General features: G+C 42.8%; 1 protein-coding gene across 2 annotated transcripts; it reads right to left on the bottom strand.

Annotated features, from left to right (window-relative positions):
• Positions 1–218: 218 nt before the first annotated feature.
• On the bottom strand, positions 219–16,492 carry papolg (poly(A) polymerase gamma; the record flags this gene model as incomplete). 2 transcript variants are annotated; one of them, XM_079279802.1, is made up of 24 exons in its annotated part: positions 16,380–16,492; positions 15,457–15,615; positions 15,016–15,082; positions 14,811–14,892; positions 12,339–12,448; positions 11,264–11,317; positions 10,305–10,416; positions 10,076–10,165; positions 8,782–8,920; positions 8,585–8,657; positions 7,025–7,145; positions 6,772–6,856; positions 6,313–6,366; positions 6,096–6,215; positions 5,835–5,944; positions 5,222–5,343; positions 4,952–5,109; positions 4,672–4,793; positions 4,217–4,419; positions 4,007–4,090; positions 3,853–3,912; positions 3,462–3,565; positions 3,245–3,345; positions 219–453 (listed from the first exon to the last, which is right to left on the bottom strand). In XM_079279802.1, the coding sequence occupies exons 1-24, from the start codon at positions 16,394–16,396 to the stop codon at positions 278–280; spliced, it is 2,523 nt and encodes an 840-aa protein (XP_079135928.1). In that variant the 5' UTR covers positions 16,397–16,492. The 2 variants fall into 2 exon arrangements, with proteins under 2 accessions (XP_079135928.1, XP_079135929.1); XM_079279803.1 differs by lacking the exons at positions 219–453; positions 3,245–3,345; positions 3,462–3,565; ... (10 more) ...; positions 7,025–7,145; positions 8,585–8,657 and having other exon boundaries at positions 8,778–8,920.
• Between the last annotated feature and the right edge of the window lie 256 nt (positions 16,493–16,748).

Below are 16,748 nucleotides of genomic sequence, written 5' to 3' on the forward strand. Positions count from 1 at the left end.
AAAAAAATAACGACTAGTTCTGGTGTTGGATATCGCCGTGACTGTTGTGTTCAAAGCCCTCTGGCTGCGAGCGTGACAGAGAGCGCCTCACAACATCACCTATTCACTGGCAAATCTGTACTCTAAAGATTTGAGGGTGAGGTTATCCATCCTGCTGCTTCACACTTGACAGACCGACCTGAAACACCCCCTCCCCACCCCCCCGCCCTCTCCTCTGGTGTTTTTGACGTTACTGTGAAGCCCCCAACTCTACGCATGTATAAATCAGAGTCTGTATTCAAGCTGTGTGGATTCTGGCCTTTTCTGTTTCTTTCAGCCTCTTGGCCTGCTCCTCCAGAGAGGGGGAGTGGGCTCTCTTGGCCGTCGCTCCGTTCAGCGGGTCGGCCCCTCGGCTCACCAACGTGGGGATGGAGCTGCCGACGGGGGGCGCCGCCTGTTTGGAGGCCACGTGTTCTACGGGACGAAAGAGGAGGGACAAAAATAGTGGTTATCTTGCAAACCCGCCGTAAAGTTAGCGAGCGTCTGGTTGAGAGAGCCAAGTTGTAGGCTCTTGTTTGCTACCTGATGATTAAAGTGAATGGGGCTAGCCCCGAAGCTAACGACACCAAAAGGCTCAGGAACACTTAAAGTGGATCAGCTAGTTTAATTTTCAATATTGAAACAGTTTGTTATTATTATCCAAACTGCAAACTATGCTCCGGTGTTGAGTGTTAAAATGTCAGTGACAGTATGGTGTTGTATATTTAGCAGTGGTGTATAAAGTACCCAAAAGCCATACTTGAGTAAAAGTAAAGATACTTTACTGGAAAACTACTCCAGTAAAAGTCACCTATTAGAATACTACTTGAGTAAAAGTCTTAAAGTATCTGATATTTATTATACTTAAGTATCAAAAGTAATTTTCTGATATTAAATGTATTTAAGTATTGAACGTAAAAGTACAAGTAAATGCTGTTAATAAAAAAAGCAAAGGGTCAGCATTTTGAGAATTATGAAGTTTATTCTTTTAAGTGCTGTGGCACCATGACCAAGGACATGGAGATGTGTTGAACATAATTGGGTTGGCTGTGATCCATTCAGGAGCAACAATGTTCAACATAATATATTGTACATAAGTATACTTTTGCATCTAATATGAACTTATCATCATAATTCTCCGAAAAGCAATATGACACTATGAAGGAGTTGTAACAGTGCGTTTATAAGTCTGCTCATTAGACTAGAGGATGTAGAGGACAAATGCATAATATTATGTTCCGCAAAACATATCCACTTGATGCATCAGGTCAGTGTTGTGAGAAAGAACACCTGCCTTGTAAACTCCTGTGGGCCTGATTTGAACACAATAAAGGTTTTGCTCAAGCTGAATCTGCAATTGGGCGACTGCTCCCATCATAACTCCATCTGATCATCCACAACATGACTCAAATATCAAAACATGATCAATACTAAAGCAGCAACACAGTCATTACTTGAAACTGAAACATGTCCTGTTCATCTTCAAAAGACAATTCTAATATAATGTAAAGAAGTTACATTCTAATAGAATGTAACTTCTTTACATTCTATTAGAATGTAAAGAAGCTACAGTGTATAGAATGATTCTATTGAAGTTATTCCTTTTTTAAATGTTTTAGACGAGTCACTAATCACTTTAAAATAGTGATTATAGCTGATTTAACTTACAGACATGAGATTGATCTTCTCATGTCACTCTCTTTATACAATGATATAAATTCATCATCGTTTTATTGATATCTTACGAAAAGTTCCTCATTTTTCGTGCGTTTTTCCTGCAAACGTCCAGCAACATGAGTCTGTTTTGGCTTGTTACATGCATACTGTCTTTTCAAAATAAACTTCCATCTTCACAGGAAACAACGAAGGTTTAGGCTTTGAAACTACTTAGTTAGGTTCAGGAAAAGATCGTGGTTTGCGTTCAAATATCTACGGAAGTCACGTCACAAATAAATCAACATTGGCTTCTCGTTTCACACACGGCACAAACTGCGGCCTCCTGGAGGAAACACAGTGTTAGTTTGACCCGTCCACCTCCTCATCCCACCCGTCCTGTGTGGAATTATACTCATGTAGTCGCTCGCTAGCTATAGCATGTAGCATCCTGGGCATCACAACACCGCGGCTTTGAGAGCACTTGTTTGCAATTGTGCATTAACGTGATTAACCAATGATTTAACTTGCTGCTAGGACCACTGATTCACCAAACCTGCTTGCTTGCAGTCTGTGTTCCACCACAGTCCCCGACGCTGCTCTCATGATTCAGTTTGTTTCTAAAGATAGATTTGATTTTGTAACGAGTAATGAAGGTTTCAGGGGAAATGTATCAGAGTCAAAGTATCAGTTTTCTTTGCAAAATGTAGTGAAGTAAAAGTAAAAGTCAACAGAAATATAAATAGTAACGTAAAGTACAGATATCCAAAAAAACGACTTAAGTACAGTAAGGAAGTATTTCTACTTCGTTACTACACACCACTGATATTTAGTTTGTTATAGTCGGAGAGTGAGGAACATCTGATGAAAATCAAGACATTATTAGAACTGCAAGTGTACGATTAAGTACTCGGTACCAGCAAGCACCCAAAGGTGTCGGTGCATCCCTATGTTTTGACAAAAATGCATGTTAGTTTAATGTCAGTCACATTTCTGTTGCTCTCTTTCTCTGTCTTTGTTGTGACGTTCGTGAGGCTGTTTAACTCAAATACTGCTCACTGTCTCAGCTTAACTTTGGACAAGCAGCTAAAATGTCTTAATGCTTTAATCTTGCACTCATTCCTACCAAAAGCCTAGAAAAACAAAAAACAGCTGACTGAAAGTAACTAACTTTACACTGGATGTAGCTAATGGTATGCTAACTTCAGCGTGCTTTTTAAGAACAAAGACCTGCACGATTTTGTGATTTGCAGAAGACTGTTTGAACAATCAGTCAATAAACGGTTACTTTCTGTTCATTTGCCTGCAAGTCACAAAATTGCTTAGTTATTATTCGTTGATGGAAACTAATATCTTTGGTGCGTTTGTCATCAATGGTCACTTTTATAAAATCTAATTTTTGTCTTGTTTTTGCTCACAGAAAAAAAAAAGGTCGCCAACAATTCGATATTAAGACTCGTTTCATCTCGGGGAAAAGTAGCTTGTTAACAAACATTTGTCATGGTTTCATTGAACAAAAGTGTGATGAATTACCAGAAGTGATCGAGTGACTAAAAAGAGACTCAGCACGTACTTGAGCCGATGACGGGGATGGACATGCCCTTCTCTTCGCTGGCAGGAGGAGCGTCGGTGGTGACGGTGTCCTCAAACACTGGGGGCTTGGGAGGTGTGATGCTATAAATTCAATTTAAAAAAAACAGACGGCCCAAGAAATACAAAATTAAAACAGTAGAAAGCAGAAAAACAAACATTCACATCAACCATCTCTGGGAAACCAGTTGAGGGCTCACTTGTGGCGGTTGAGGGCCAGTTTAATGGAATTCTTCACGACGCGGCAGCTGTTGCTGGCCGGTAGAGGCGAGGAGGCGTCTGGCAGCTCCATGCTGGGAAGTCTCTGAGGAAGGAGAAAGCAACGTTATAGATCGATTTAATATAATTCATTTAGGAAATCCATGGACCCGTGTGCCACTTAAGCTGTGGAACAATGTAATGGCGTGACATAATTTAATGTGTCTATCAAAGTTTAGAGATGGTGTGCATACGACCCAGATATTGTCCTTTATAGATCAGATGCAAGTTTCAAGGTTTTTGGGGACTCCATGAAGACTTTCCATTTATATCATTTTGTATTTTTTCCTGCTTAACAGAACCCAAGTCCACCACGTAGAGAGCAGACGTTACCTGTGTTCTTGAGGTATCAATGGTTGGAATGGGCTTAGCCTTTGATCCAGACAGTGGGGTCTAACGGTGGAGAGAGGAAAAATGTGCAACGGTTAATCTTGCTTCGTCTGTCTGTACACGGTCACTAAAAGCAGCCGGAGTAAATAACACCTACAGCACTGGGTTCTTCTCCATGTGTGCAGGAGTCAGAGGACGGTGGAAATGGCTCTTTAAATGCAGAGTCATCATTTGACACCACCTGCAGCAAAAGAATAGTCAGTAATTTAATCTGCCATTTTTATACCAAACATATCTCTCTCTCTCTCTCACACACACACACACACACACACACACACATGCACGCGCTCGCTCCGGGTCTCCTCACCTCCGTCTCTTTGTGCCTCTTGGCCAGGTCCTCCTGTGTGGGCGAGTGCGGTCTCTTGGCAGGAGCGCCGTTGACCGGGTCCTCCAGGCCGTTGGGCTCCTCTCGGGGGCTGCTGGCGGCGTTGGGCTGCGCGTCACCGCCCGGCCCCATGGCGGCGGAGCTGCTGGCCGGCGGGGAGGCGGGTTTGGCTTTGACCGCGAGCTCTTCGGAATCAGAGGGGGACGAAACGAGAAGAAAGCGGATCTGGTTTATTTGTCTTTTGACATCCATTTAAGGGACATGCTCTCAACTCGGCATAGCTTTTTGTTCATTGACATTCTCTAGATTTGAAGAGTTTCTGATGTAATGTCCCATATAACAAAAGAGACATTATGTCATATGACTCTTTATGTAAATATTAAAATGTTTAACAGCCTATCCCAGAGTGTGTAATGGTCCCTGGAAAATCAACTCACTGGAGCCAATGACGGGGATGGACATGCCCTGGTCTGTAGCAGCTGTAGCAGCTGTAGTAGCTGTAGCTGCTGCGCTGGCTGCTGGGGAGCCCTCTGTACAAATCTGCTTGGGAGGGCTGACGCTGCAAAATACACAACACAAACATTCACTCAGCATCATATTGTGGATTTGAACAGATTGTAAATAGTAATAACATTTGGCAAAAATCGGATCGGCATTAGCATAGAACATCTGCATTTGACAGTAACAACATTAAAATGCATTTGGTGTGAATCACACCTGTCCTCTGTGTCGGACGCGGGCTTGGAGGGTTTGCTGGATGGGGAGGTAAAGGGAGTCCCTGAGTCCGTGTCTCTGGAGCTGTCCAGGTGACTGCTGTCCAGAGAGAGCCGCTTGGAGCTCCCCCCGTTGGAGCTGCGGTTCAACTCCGCTATGCTCTGCGGGGGAAAGAAACGCAGTGAGATACAATAAAAGAAGGACCGCATTAAGTCAATAACCACAGAAATGTATTGAGGCTTTGGTCCAGACATGCGCGGGACGACGTCTCACCCTCTTCTTCTTCTGCACCAGCTCAGGAGGAAGGTACTGATGGAGCTGTTTCTTCTTCACGTGCGTCGCTTCGATCTTCATCCCGTCCTTCAGCATGTTGATGTTGTTGGCTTGTCTGTACACTGCAGGGAACAACATGACGTGTCAAGATTATCGACGACAGACACGAATACATAGAAACACGTTTCACTTTCTTCTAGGCAGAGACCAAGTGGCTGCCGCACGGTTTGGATTCTTTGGAACGTTTAACATTTGACTTTATTGAGTCAATATTTTCAAGTGAGTTCGGCAATGTTTTGATATACTTGTGCATTTATAAAGCTGCCACTGTATGAATTTAACCTCATGTCTTGAGGCTATTTCATGACTTAGGCTCCTGCAAGTTGCCTCTCACATTATTAATAGCAGCTAGGAGTAGATTAAGAAATATCTATGTTATTCATAATAAAAAAGGTTGGACATATTGGAAAAAGTAAAGTATATTTTCTCATATTTTCTTTAAAAAAAATGTAAAAGAAAATTTTTTCGCCACTTCATATACTCGTAGTATATAGTACATGTCCTGCAGCCTATTTCATCTGAAATGTTCTGACTAGAGAGTGATATGACCTACCGGTGTCTGTGAAGGACTGGATGTCGTACGTCAGGTCAATGTTCACACTCTCCGCGTTCTCCACTTTCTTGAAGATGATCCCGATGAACCACATGCACACAAAGTCGTTCCTGTCACAGAAACACACAAGGAGCCACGTGAAAACAGTGAAGTTGTGTTGATGATCTCCGCCAGGAGATTATGTATTCGTTTACATGTGTGCATGCCCATCTGTCCACGGGTAATCCCTCATACTGTTCGAATGGATAACAGTGAACTCACTCGTTGCGGTTCTCTTTGGACCCGGGGAAGGACTGGGGGTTGACGTGAGCCAGGGTGATGTACTCATTCCTCTCCAGGTTTCCCACCAGAACGCGGATCTTTGACTCCACCAGGCCGATCCTGACGGAGAAAAACAAAACATCAGCAGGTGTTTCAGAGTCGCTGGTAACACAAGTCCATCTATTGCAGTAGAGTTTCACTCTTTACAGACTCTTACCATTCTAAGTGGTTCTCTTCTGTGGAAGCGCTGGCGGTCAGAACGATGTAATGCCTGCAGCACAGAGCAGATTTGATCCTCAACACTCTTGAATTCAATGTGCTACACAGAGGAACATTCTCTTCAACCATTCACACGCTCAGGTAGTGCGACTCCAATGATGACGCAGCAGCAGCACCACCAACAGAACATGGCAGATAAAGTCAGTTGTGGCGCTCGTGTGGGAAGAACTTTCACAAACAAAATGAGTCGACCAAACTCCACTGACCACAGCAAGGATGAGTCAAATGTGCCCAAACCCCCAAAAAAGGAAAACAATTTGTTGGTCTGAAGCTTGCATCATCCGGTTTTAGTTTCAACTGCACAAATGCAATCTCATTTCCCCATAACTTCACACGATACCGACTGACTTTCAAAAACACGGAACACAAAGGATCGAGTCCGACTGGCAACACCTACTTGTACTTTTGGAAAAAGTTGGGCGGCTCAAAGAGTTTGGACCATTCTGTCTTTCCCTGAAGAATCTCATCTGTGACGCTGAGGCCTGTTCATGCCAGACACATGGGACAAAGACGTTAGCAGGCTGAGGAATTACACTTCAAAGCTTTGACACTTTTGAAAAATGCAAAAGTTACCATAGCCTGTTGATAAACTAGGTATGACCAGGAAGCAGGCGGACAGATATTTCATTTCATGCCGCGTCGTTATTTACCGTATTTGAACTCCTCGCTCATGATGGTGCGCGTTGACGTGGAGACGTTGTACGTGGAGTTCTGCTGGGGGTAGGCGGGGGTGATGATGGGCATCAGGTGGTATCTGTCGGATGGGTTTACCTAAAAGGAAAGAAAAACAAACACGGCAGAAGGACCACGGCAGAAATGAGAGCCTTCACCAGCAAACTCAACCCCCCAAACGTTATGTGTCGGGCAACTCCCCGCGCCCACATGAAACCAAAGGGCTCACAACACACACACTGTACATCCCAACCCACTTTCCCTCAAGTGACGCGGAGGAGGAGAAGTGAAGGAAACAAAATGTGAAATGAGACGTGCTCCTCTAAATCGTCATGTGAACGGACTTGGCAGTTGCTGATGAAGCTGGATCACCTTTCTGTGAGCCATAACGGAGCTTTAGCATATTCTGTGCGTGCTAATCATCTTAGCTATTGCAGTTTAACATTCTCCAATGTAAAATAAATATTACATGTTTCAATGGTGTCCAGATCAGTCGCAACACAATTTAATGTCCAAGTATATTGCACATGTTTAGTTCATCTGTTTTACATTGGATGCCAGCCTGTCTATGACTTTGTCCATGTTTAAAAAAGGGGTTATGCGAGAATACCTCACTACCTTAGGGGTGAAAATACAGACAGTACTCCGAACACCAGAGTACATTCTGTGCATGTCGTCATCATTAGTTTCAGCTCTACATTTGGATTATGATGAGCATGTCTCATAGAAAACAGAAATACTTTAAAAGTAGCCTGAACATTCAGGAAATCTTCTGAAACTGTATCTAACGCTATACTTCAGACCCAACGCACGGCTTCTGTTGGCCGTGCTGTGACTGAACGAAAATGACACCAGGAGATAATTTAAATGCGTTTATTGCTGAAGGGACACAACAAACATGACACAGCAGTTACAGCAGCTAGAAAGTTGTTTTTTCACTTCAGGCTAAAGACTAATTAGTCTGTGGTAAATATATTTATGGTATTAATATGAAAAACAGTGAAAGCAAGTCAAAGCCCCTGTCCAAGGAAAGAATATTCATAAGAAAACCTGCAAGAGTGTGGAGAGGTGTCCTTAAATACTTGCTGCAGTGTTTGACTGTAGTGTTGTAAATATGGGATTTAAACATAAATGTCAGCTCTGTTTTGTGTTTCAATAGCATTTTTACTAAAGGGGCGCGTCTGTCTGATTTAAAAAAAAAGGAGAGAAAACAGAAAGGAAGTCCACGTGGGAAGTCTTCCTTGCTCCAAGCTGCTCTGGGGAAGCCTCCGCCGAGCAGAGATAAGAGCATATGAACTCACGATAGAAGACCCCAAATGTTCCAGGTCATGCGAGGACAAGAGGAATGAGGAGACATGAAATAGGAGAAAGACAAATGTATCTATACTCTTATCTAGTGAGCTTAATTTAAAAAATAAAAATAAAAATAAAAACTCAAACTCACAATTTAGCAGATCAACTGTGCAAATAGCGTTTCCTGTGTCTACACATAACATTGACATTAACATGTGGGAATGAACCACTGGTGTCATACTCACTCTGGGATCCCACACAGGTAAATTCAGATTACTGTCCTCGGGTTGTTTCAACAGCACAGGATTCGGCCACTCCCTGTAGGACGGAAGACACAAACCGTACTAAAATGTGTGAACTGGCTTCGCACGAGGCGGTGAAATGCTGCCATCGTGTGGAACAGGATCAATATGACGCTGCAAGAGCTAAGCTAAATGCTCACCATTTGGAAAACACCAGGAAGAACTTGTGGACCAGCGTGGCGGCCACGGCGTTGGGGTAGAGCTGGCAGGTCCTGGCCACCAGCATGGCCCAAGACACTCCACCCAGGAAGCCCAGCATGTTGGAGTAGATCCCACGGCCTGCAGGAGGAGCACGTTACAGTAAGACATGAGCAGCACTAGACTGAGAGGACACCTGCAGGTGAATAATCCCGTGGTATAATTTGGTACCGTTTTTTAGATATTACTTCTGAATATGACACAAGGATGCTGTAAAATCAGCCACAAAGCATCTTTTTACACCGCTGGATGATGAAAAAACTCTTTAAAAATTGTTTCTATGGCAACATTATCACCACTCTAACCACCGCTGTATGATGGACTAGCATCGGCCCCGTCACTATCTATCTGGCCTGCTATACATTTGTTTGACATTGTTTCTTCTTCCTGAGCATCAACCGGAGGATGCGTGACCTCACACTTAGTATTGATTTCAACGCTCGACCCGACAGCCGTACAGCAGGAACACGATCCTTCGTAGAGACGACGCGTACGGCGATAAAAGCACTCACAAGCTATTATCGGTGTCCGCTCGGCCGATCTGCTCCCAGAAACGGGCTCTAGGGACGTTAGGGATGTTCCCTGAAATCCGGTTCTAAATGTGTAACACCCGGATTGCTGATAAGGTCCGGACTGCTATCCGTACTTTTTTAAAACAGCAGCATCTTAAACCTCCTCTCCGTGCCCGTCGTTGCACAAGGAGCCGGCCGGCCGGCGGACACGGACACACACACACCCCAAAGTAAGACAAGCACATTATCAAAACAGTTGGCGAATAAGCAGAACAGAAAACCACTGTTTGGCGAGCAGCCGTGCATCCTCGTCCACTGCAGCTAACGTTAGCTAAGAAGAGGTCAATGAATGAAAGCTAATCTCGGAGCTAATTGTTTAGGTGCGAATGCATTTTAAAGATTGTGGAACTTTTTGTTGACGTACAAGAATAATAAAGCAACGTTGATTCTTTCCTTAATTGTCTTCAAGATAATAATGATACAGAACCGATAAGAGTATCGATAAGGAACCGAAGCAGTATCGACAACATCCGAACGATACCCATCCCTAGTTTTGATGGCGTCCGTGTGACGTATAAAGCTCAGGATAGACAGACTGGGACAAAACAAGCTTCTATTCTCGGAGCGCCGCAAAAAAGGGCGCAGCGCTCTGAAAAAAAGACACTAAGAGGACACAGGCCCTTAAAGTGCACCCGAAGTTACAAGACCATTTGAATCCACTTACGTTTCGCCCACAGTTTGATGGCTCTCAATGTGAGTCTGAAGTTTTCTTTGTTTGGCACCAGGTACAGAATTTCATCAGTCACTCGACAACCTGAGAGACAAAACACCAGAAACCTAAAGCACTGCGGGAAAAGCGTTTCACTCTTACACTTAAGGCGACGATCTCCAGTAAGAGAGGGTTAAAGATTCAAGTGGCTCTCATACAAGCCGGTAAAGGCCACGCAGCATACCGTTAAGGCTGCGGATACACCGGATGTCCAGGTTTCTCAGGATGGAGTCTCCCCTCAGGTCCAGGTTGTCTGGAATGGACTGTAAGGCCAGTCTGGCAAAAAGCAGGTCAATCTGCTCAGACGGAGACAGACGAACAAGAGAAGAACCGATGAGACGGAGTACAAGTGACCCATCTGGGAATGGCCAGCAGGTGCACCGCAGTACGGCTCAGTATGATGAGCTCTTAAAAGGACTTTTTATCAAGGAATGCAAACTACAAGTACCGAGGTTTCTTATTTAGGCAGACACAGGAACAGTAGTTATGAAGATGAGGCTCTTTTATATATTCTTTCCTGCTCTTTAGTGAACCTTTTCATGGACCTGAACTACAAACTGGACCACCAACATGTGTCATGCCGTTCCGACCTCGGCCTGAGAAAAACCTGTTTTAATCTGGACTCATTTTTTTGTTTAAAGTCGGATCAAAACCATCATTCTGTGCAAAGCTATTAAGCGACAGCTGAACAGAAGTAATCCTTACGATCAGTTAGGTGTCTCGATAAAACGGGATTTAACCGTAATATTTAAAACGAAATACTGATATATTAACAATACACATGGCAATATTGTGTAAATAATCCAGTGACTCTTAAATCATTTTATATACACTGCTATGGTTCGAGACACTCTGCCCACATTTGTATTTGTATTTGAAGTGCAATGAATTTACCCAAAAAAAGAACAAAATGCACAAAAGACAGTTGGCAATGAATTTGGCTGACTGCATGTTTTTTTTCTTTTTTTTTTCTAAAAACATTGTAATAATTATTGTTAATATTTTGGCAATGATAAATGTGTAGTAAAAATCTGATATGGTGACAGTTTTAACAATGTCTATACTACAACACCTGTGTCCTTTAGTTATTGAATAGCCCTATATGTAGACAACACGCATCACTTGGATCTCAAAGGTACTTACCTCTATTCCGTCAAATTTGAATTTTATCACCGGTACGAAGGCATCCTCCACGGCCTTGAGAAAGCACCAAAAAGACACAATATCAGCAACACATCTAAGAGGCGAAGTCACATAGCTAGCTCACATCATGACGAAAAAGGGGTGAAAGTCTACAGCTGCACCAAATCGTTTGAAGCTTCGTTGAGAACATTTTTGAATGTCTATTAATTCTAATTAAACCTGGCATTTCTGGCCAGTTGTAGAAAGTCTGGCCACACTAATATTATTATTATTATGCTATTTGCAGCGGCGGCTGCGGAGGATTGTTTAGTCGAAAACACAATAACTCCAGAGCACCGTCTACTCCAAAGGTCACAAGGTATTGAAAGCTGATGGCTGTAATCGTTTCCAAAACTCACAACATGTCTTGTCCAAAGATATAGTCGGCTTCAATCCGTTTGTGTATTTGACATTTCGTCAGAGACTCGTTCAGAATGTCATCTACAGCGATATTAAAGTGTCTGGAGACATCTGATTACAGACTACTTGAGCTATGGATGTCTTCAGAGCGCAGGCTTTTAATATTGAACCAAAGCATCCTCTTACAATACCCAATTAACACAGGGGTCCTCCCAGTAACATTTACCTTCCAATCAAAGTGCACCACCTCTACGCCTTTTTGGAATAGATCTGCAAGACTATATTTACTCACAACAAATAGCAGCTAATTTGATAATTCTATCTAAATATAATTTAGTGTCAAAACAAACATAACCTAAAGGGGGGAACAGACTTGTTCCATCATGTATATTGATGTTAATAAAGACACACACCGTGGGAAATTAAAATTAAAGCAGCAGACTTGACAACACGGGTAATGCTCGTGGGTATTGCTCTCTGCTGAGAGTTACTTCATTAGAACTCCGCTATCTATTCAGCAAAAAATACTTCAGCCGTGTTATTGCTCTACTTCCCAAAACAGTAACCTCATCACGCCTAAACAATGACTTCTCATCCAGGCGCAGTGACGCAAGTGGTCTGTTGCTCTTGCATCGTTTTGACCGACTGATCTTTCAAACGGGGCCTCTTTACTTACCCTCAGGTCTTTGATCTCTTCGTGCTGTTTGAATTTCTCAAAGAAAGACGAGAAAAAGTCACTTCTCTCTACGTGGCGTGGGGCCACACACAAGGCATCGATATCAGCTCCTGGAAGAAACAGTTTCACTTTTAGCAGCGTGTTCTGGGTCAACAACAATGGGCAACAACTTCAATGGCAATCTGATAAGTTGCTGCGTTCAAGGCTTTAGAGAGTTCATGGAATAAAACATCACGATAATCAAGTAGAGCCGCTACTTTTCACAATTGTCTTTGGCGACTGTCCAACTGATAATACCTGACCTGGCTTTGTACAGTCCCAGCCCGTAAACTGTTCACGGTTTAGATAGTCCTTCCTTCTGAACACTGGTGAACGCCAGTGAACCCGAACTAACTCCGCTAACCCCGGAAGTTAGCATCGCACAACAAAAAGCCAAATGGGATTTTCCATTAGCTTCTGGATTAATGCAGAGCATAAGCTCTGTGGCAAACACAAGTTTTAAATAATTATACATTTTGTTGGGCAAGATAATCTTCACAAATGAACAGCACTTTTATGATTTTTGAAGTGGGAATGCAATCCGTAAAAGAGGAATTTAAAAGCTAACAAACTACACCACGGTCACATAAGGGAGTAAACACAACAAGGCTGTGAAGGCGCCTAGTTGCAGAGATTACTTTTTGTAGTCCAAGTCTACATCCACACTCATACGGTTCTGTTTAAAACCGGGTTTTAAAGGGAAAACCATCTACAGCACCGTTGTCTAAATGATTTCCATCCATACGAGCCTGAAAACAAACATCACTAAACGATTAAGACAATTCACAAACACCGGGGCATGCGGGTGCCGGTGAGTATTATTGTTCTCTTTAATAATAAAAGGCTGTGCTCGATACTTAAGATCTACCTCTATATACACTCAGGCTCAAAAAAGTTGTAGTTTTCAAACTCTGGGCCCTGTTGTCCCTGTTGCACTGGAGGGCATTTATGCTATTGCTCATTTATATTTTCTTTGAGGACTTCACAATAAGCATTAATAAGAAAAGGAAAGTCCTCCGTTTTGTATCCACCACCCTCCTCAAAGCGGCAAACCGTGACTTAAACCATCCACTCTGTAGGGCGGACAATGCTGCTCGCTAATCTCGATAATAACAGCTGCTTCCTCCACATGTAGGCAGTAGTAACAGCTGCTAGTATAGACAACAGTCAATGCGTAATCAAGGCTGTCGTTTGTTTTCTTCCGGCAGTGTGACGCATCAGAGAAGGACACGCCGTGACTGCTAAGACCCAATCATGTAACGAACACGGTGTCTACGTCATCGTTTTCAAAAGGTCTGCGTTTCCGCCCTCGCTACGAGTCAACCCCGGAGATTTCAAATGAACACAGCATCTGCAGTGTTTCCAAACCCCTCCGTCTTTGGGGGGTTTCAAACTGTGGAGTAGTGTAGACGCTAAGTGTAAACGTAGCAAAAAGATGAGTTTAAAATGGGAACGTAGTAGCGTGGATTTAGCCATTCACTAGCAACCGCATTTTTAAGACACGTAAAAGCTTCTGATTTCACTCTACTGACCTATCGTAGAACAAGATGTTCTTATATCTTAAGCGTGTGTTAACCACAGACCGTAGGCTCCGGCATCTCACCTAAATTTGCTATTGATAGGAAAGTTTGGACAGACTATCTCCAGGGTTAACAAAATACAGAGATTCAAATAAAGTTTTCAACCAACAGCAAACTATTTGACAGTTTGTTTTTTACTCAAAATGGCTCAGCTCACTATGCTGGCCGGCACGTGCAGTCTAACTGAAGCTGATTTAATGAGGCATAACGTGGACGTTTTAAAATTGGATTTATCCAGAAGCACAACGGGTTGGTAAACACAAAGCACTGAATATTCACCTGGTGACTGATACCAATCAATGAATAAAGAAAAAAGAATCACCACCAGCACTATTATCAATTTTACAGATTAGCTTGGAACATCCGTACTAATTCAGAGTCATGTAAAAACGGTATGATTTTTTTTTAAATACTTAAATTTACAATAATTTAGTTGCACAACAAATACTAAAAAAAACATGGCAATGCATTTTTCTGCTATGCATGTATTGTACTTTTTAACTAATTTTCATCGTCTCACTTGTTGTCTCAGACTGCATTCACACTAACCCTCCAGTCTACAGCAGGCCAATGTTTACACAGCTTTCAGACCTCAAAACTAGTCTTTTCAAAAAGACTCTCAAAAGCAGGGGAATGCGACAATGCCAGCCTTGTGCTTTAGTGTGGTCAGGCTGAACTGTGCTTTTCAAAAACAATAAGATAGGCCCGCTTAGACGGGGTTGAGTGCAGTGTCGCAGTAATGTTCAGATACCTCTCTGGTCCTTTTCAACGCCGATATGAGCCAAGCACACAGTACATGGGACGGTGTCAATGTTTGTAGCTGATTTGATGTCGCTGCAATGACTCAACGTACCTTTTGTGTGCACTCCAAGTCTGTACGAACCAAATGTAAAAATCTTGCCCCCGACGCAGCTTATAGCCGATGGTGGGAGGTTCTGAAGGGGAGACAAGTAAATATACAGTGAAATCAGTAGGTTTTTACTCCGTATGGCACAATGACACATAGCTTTAGCGTCTGATTAGATAACCACCATTAATGACCGTTCAACACAACCCACCTTTAATTCACTGATCTCTGCGATCCATTCTTTCACAAAGTTATTCAACTTCCCGAGAACTGCAAGTCTGAAACGGAAATACAGCTTTTAGCGGGCATTTCATTCACAGTACGGCCCTCTCACTAACCATACAGCGAAAATGAAAATGATAAATACACAACATTCACAAATTCAGTTGATGGAAATATTTGCATTCAAGCATCAGGGCATATATATATATATATATATCTAGTTGTATGAACAAATAAAATGCAGTACAAAAGCTGTGCAATAAATGCTACCTTCTGTTAAGCTTAATAGTTTCTATGTATAGAATACCAGAGAAGTGGTGGTGCATCGGTGCTGAAATGTAGTTGTGATTGCTGTAATGAAATGTGTGCAGTCAAAACCGCTCCACAGTGATGCTATGGTAAATAGAAAATTACACTTTCTGTTACTCACCTATGGTTCAATTCCTCTTCGTCTTCAAACACCCCAAAAGGTTTCATGGCGTCACAGAGCTTCTTGGTGTACTGGTGGTCTAGTTCTCGTGGGGGTGCCAGGCTGATGGCAGAGGTGATGCCGTAGTGTTTCTGAGGCTGCTGCCCACCAGGCATGGTGCTGCGAGGGAACAATACATGCAATGACAGCCAACGTTACTACTCGACACTTCACTACCTTTTTTTTTCTCATCATGTCATAGTTTATCAAACCTCGTCTTGGCTAAAAGCACGAATGCCGAGTTAAAGCGGATGCATTTGTGTGCCACAGCTGCATTTTGTTAAGAGTTGTGCTTTGCTAGTTTCTGTTCTCCTTGCTATTAATGCCGCGAGCCCATGTGTAAACACGCGACATACTACTCTGACAGTAATGTGCTGCTTAATGCAAACAACAAGCGCATTCATGACTTCATAGTTGCGCGCAATTCAAAAATCGGAGAAGTTACTTAATTAAAATATCAGAAACGTGTTCCAAACGAGCTAGGTTACTATCCAAGCTGGCGGCGAACGAAGGTTAGCCGAGAGGCTACAAACAGGTTGGAAGCGCTAACAAATTTGCTAATTTAGCAAGTTAGCAAACGTTAACGTTAGCTGGCTGCTACGGAAAAATAGCGTTAGCCAACGACTCGCTTACCAGTCGGACCCATTTAGCGGTAGGCATTTTCTCTAACAAATGTAAGTGGTATCTGTTAATTTTGTTAGGCGGATTCACGTCATAGTTACCCAACAACAAACAAGCGGGCTAGCCAGCAAACGGTGGCTGCGGGCCTTGTTTGGTTGTTGTGACAGTTGGCTAACATTAGCTTTTAGCCTATTCTTCAGGACACTCTCAAAACGCGAACAAAAATGGCCATAAATGGATAATGCGCCACATGCACGACTTACCTTGACATTTCTTTCATGACACTCTGAAAAGCTTGCGCTGTTTTTCTTGCTGTGAACCCGTAAAAAAAACGAAGAAAGTCAGCAAGAAGAAATGATAACAGCCTCGACCTGATTACAACAATGGTCACTTTCCAGAGAGCAGTTCAAACCTTCCCACTGAACCGGAATCACTTCTTATAAGATAACGTATCAGCGCGTAACGCGGAGAGAATATTCATATCGCACTAATTAATTCACAAAACGCGCAGGGTTTATATGAACGCTTGCATCTGACACGCGCTTCGTAATTGTTGAGTTTTTTTTTATTTATTCAAAACTACAAATGGAACCGCATTTTGTCGGAACAATGTCTGCGTGCAGCACGCTGGG

Source organism: Melanostigma gelatinosum (assembly GCF_949748355.1).
Source record: "Melanostigma gelatinosum genome assembly, chromosome: 12".
NCBI lineage: Eukaryota > Metazoa > Chordata > Actinopteri > Perciformes > Zoarcidae > Melanostigma > Melanostigma gelatinosum.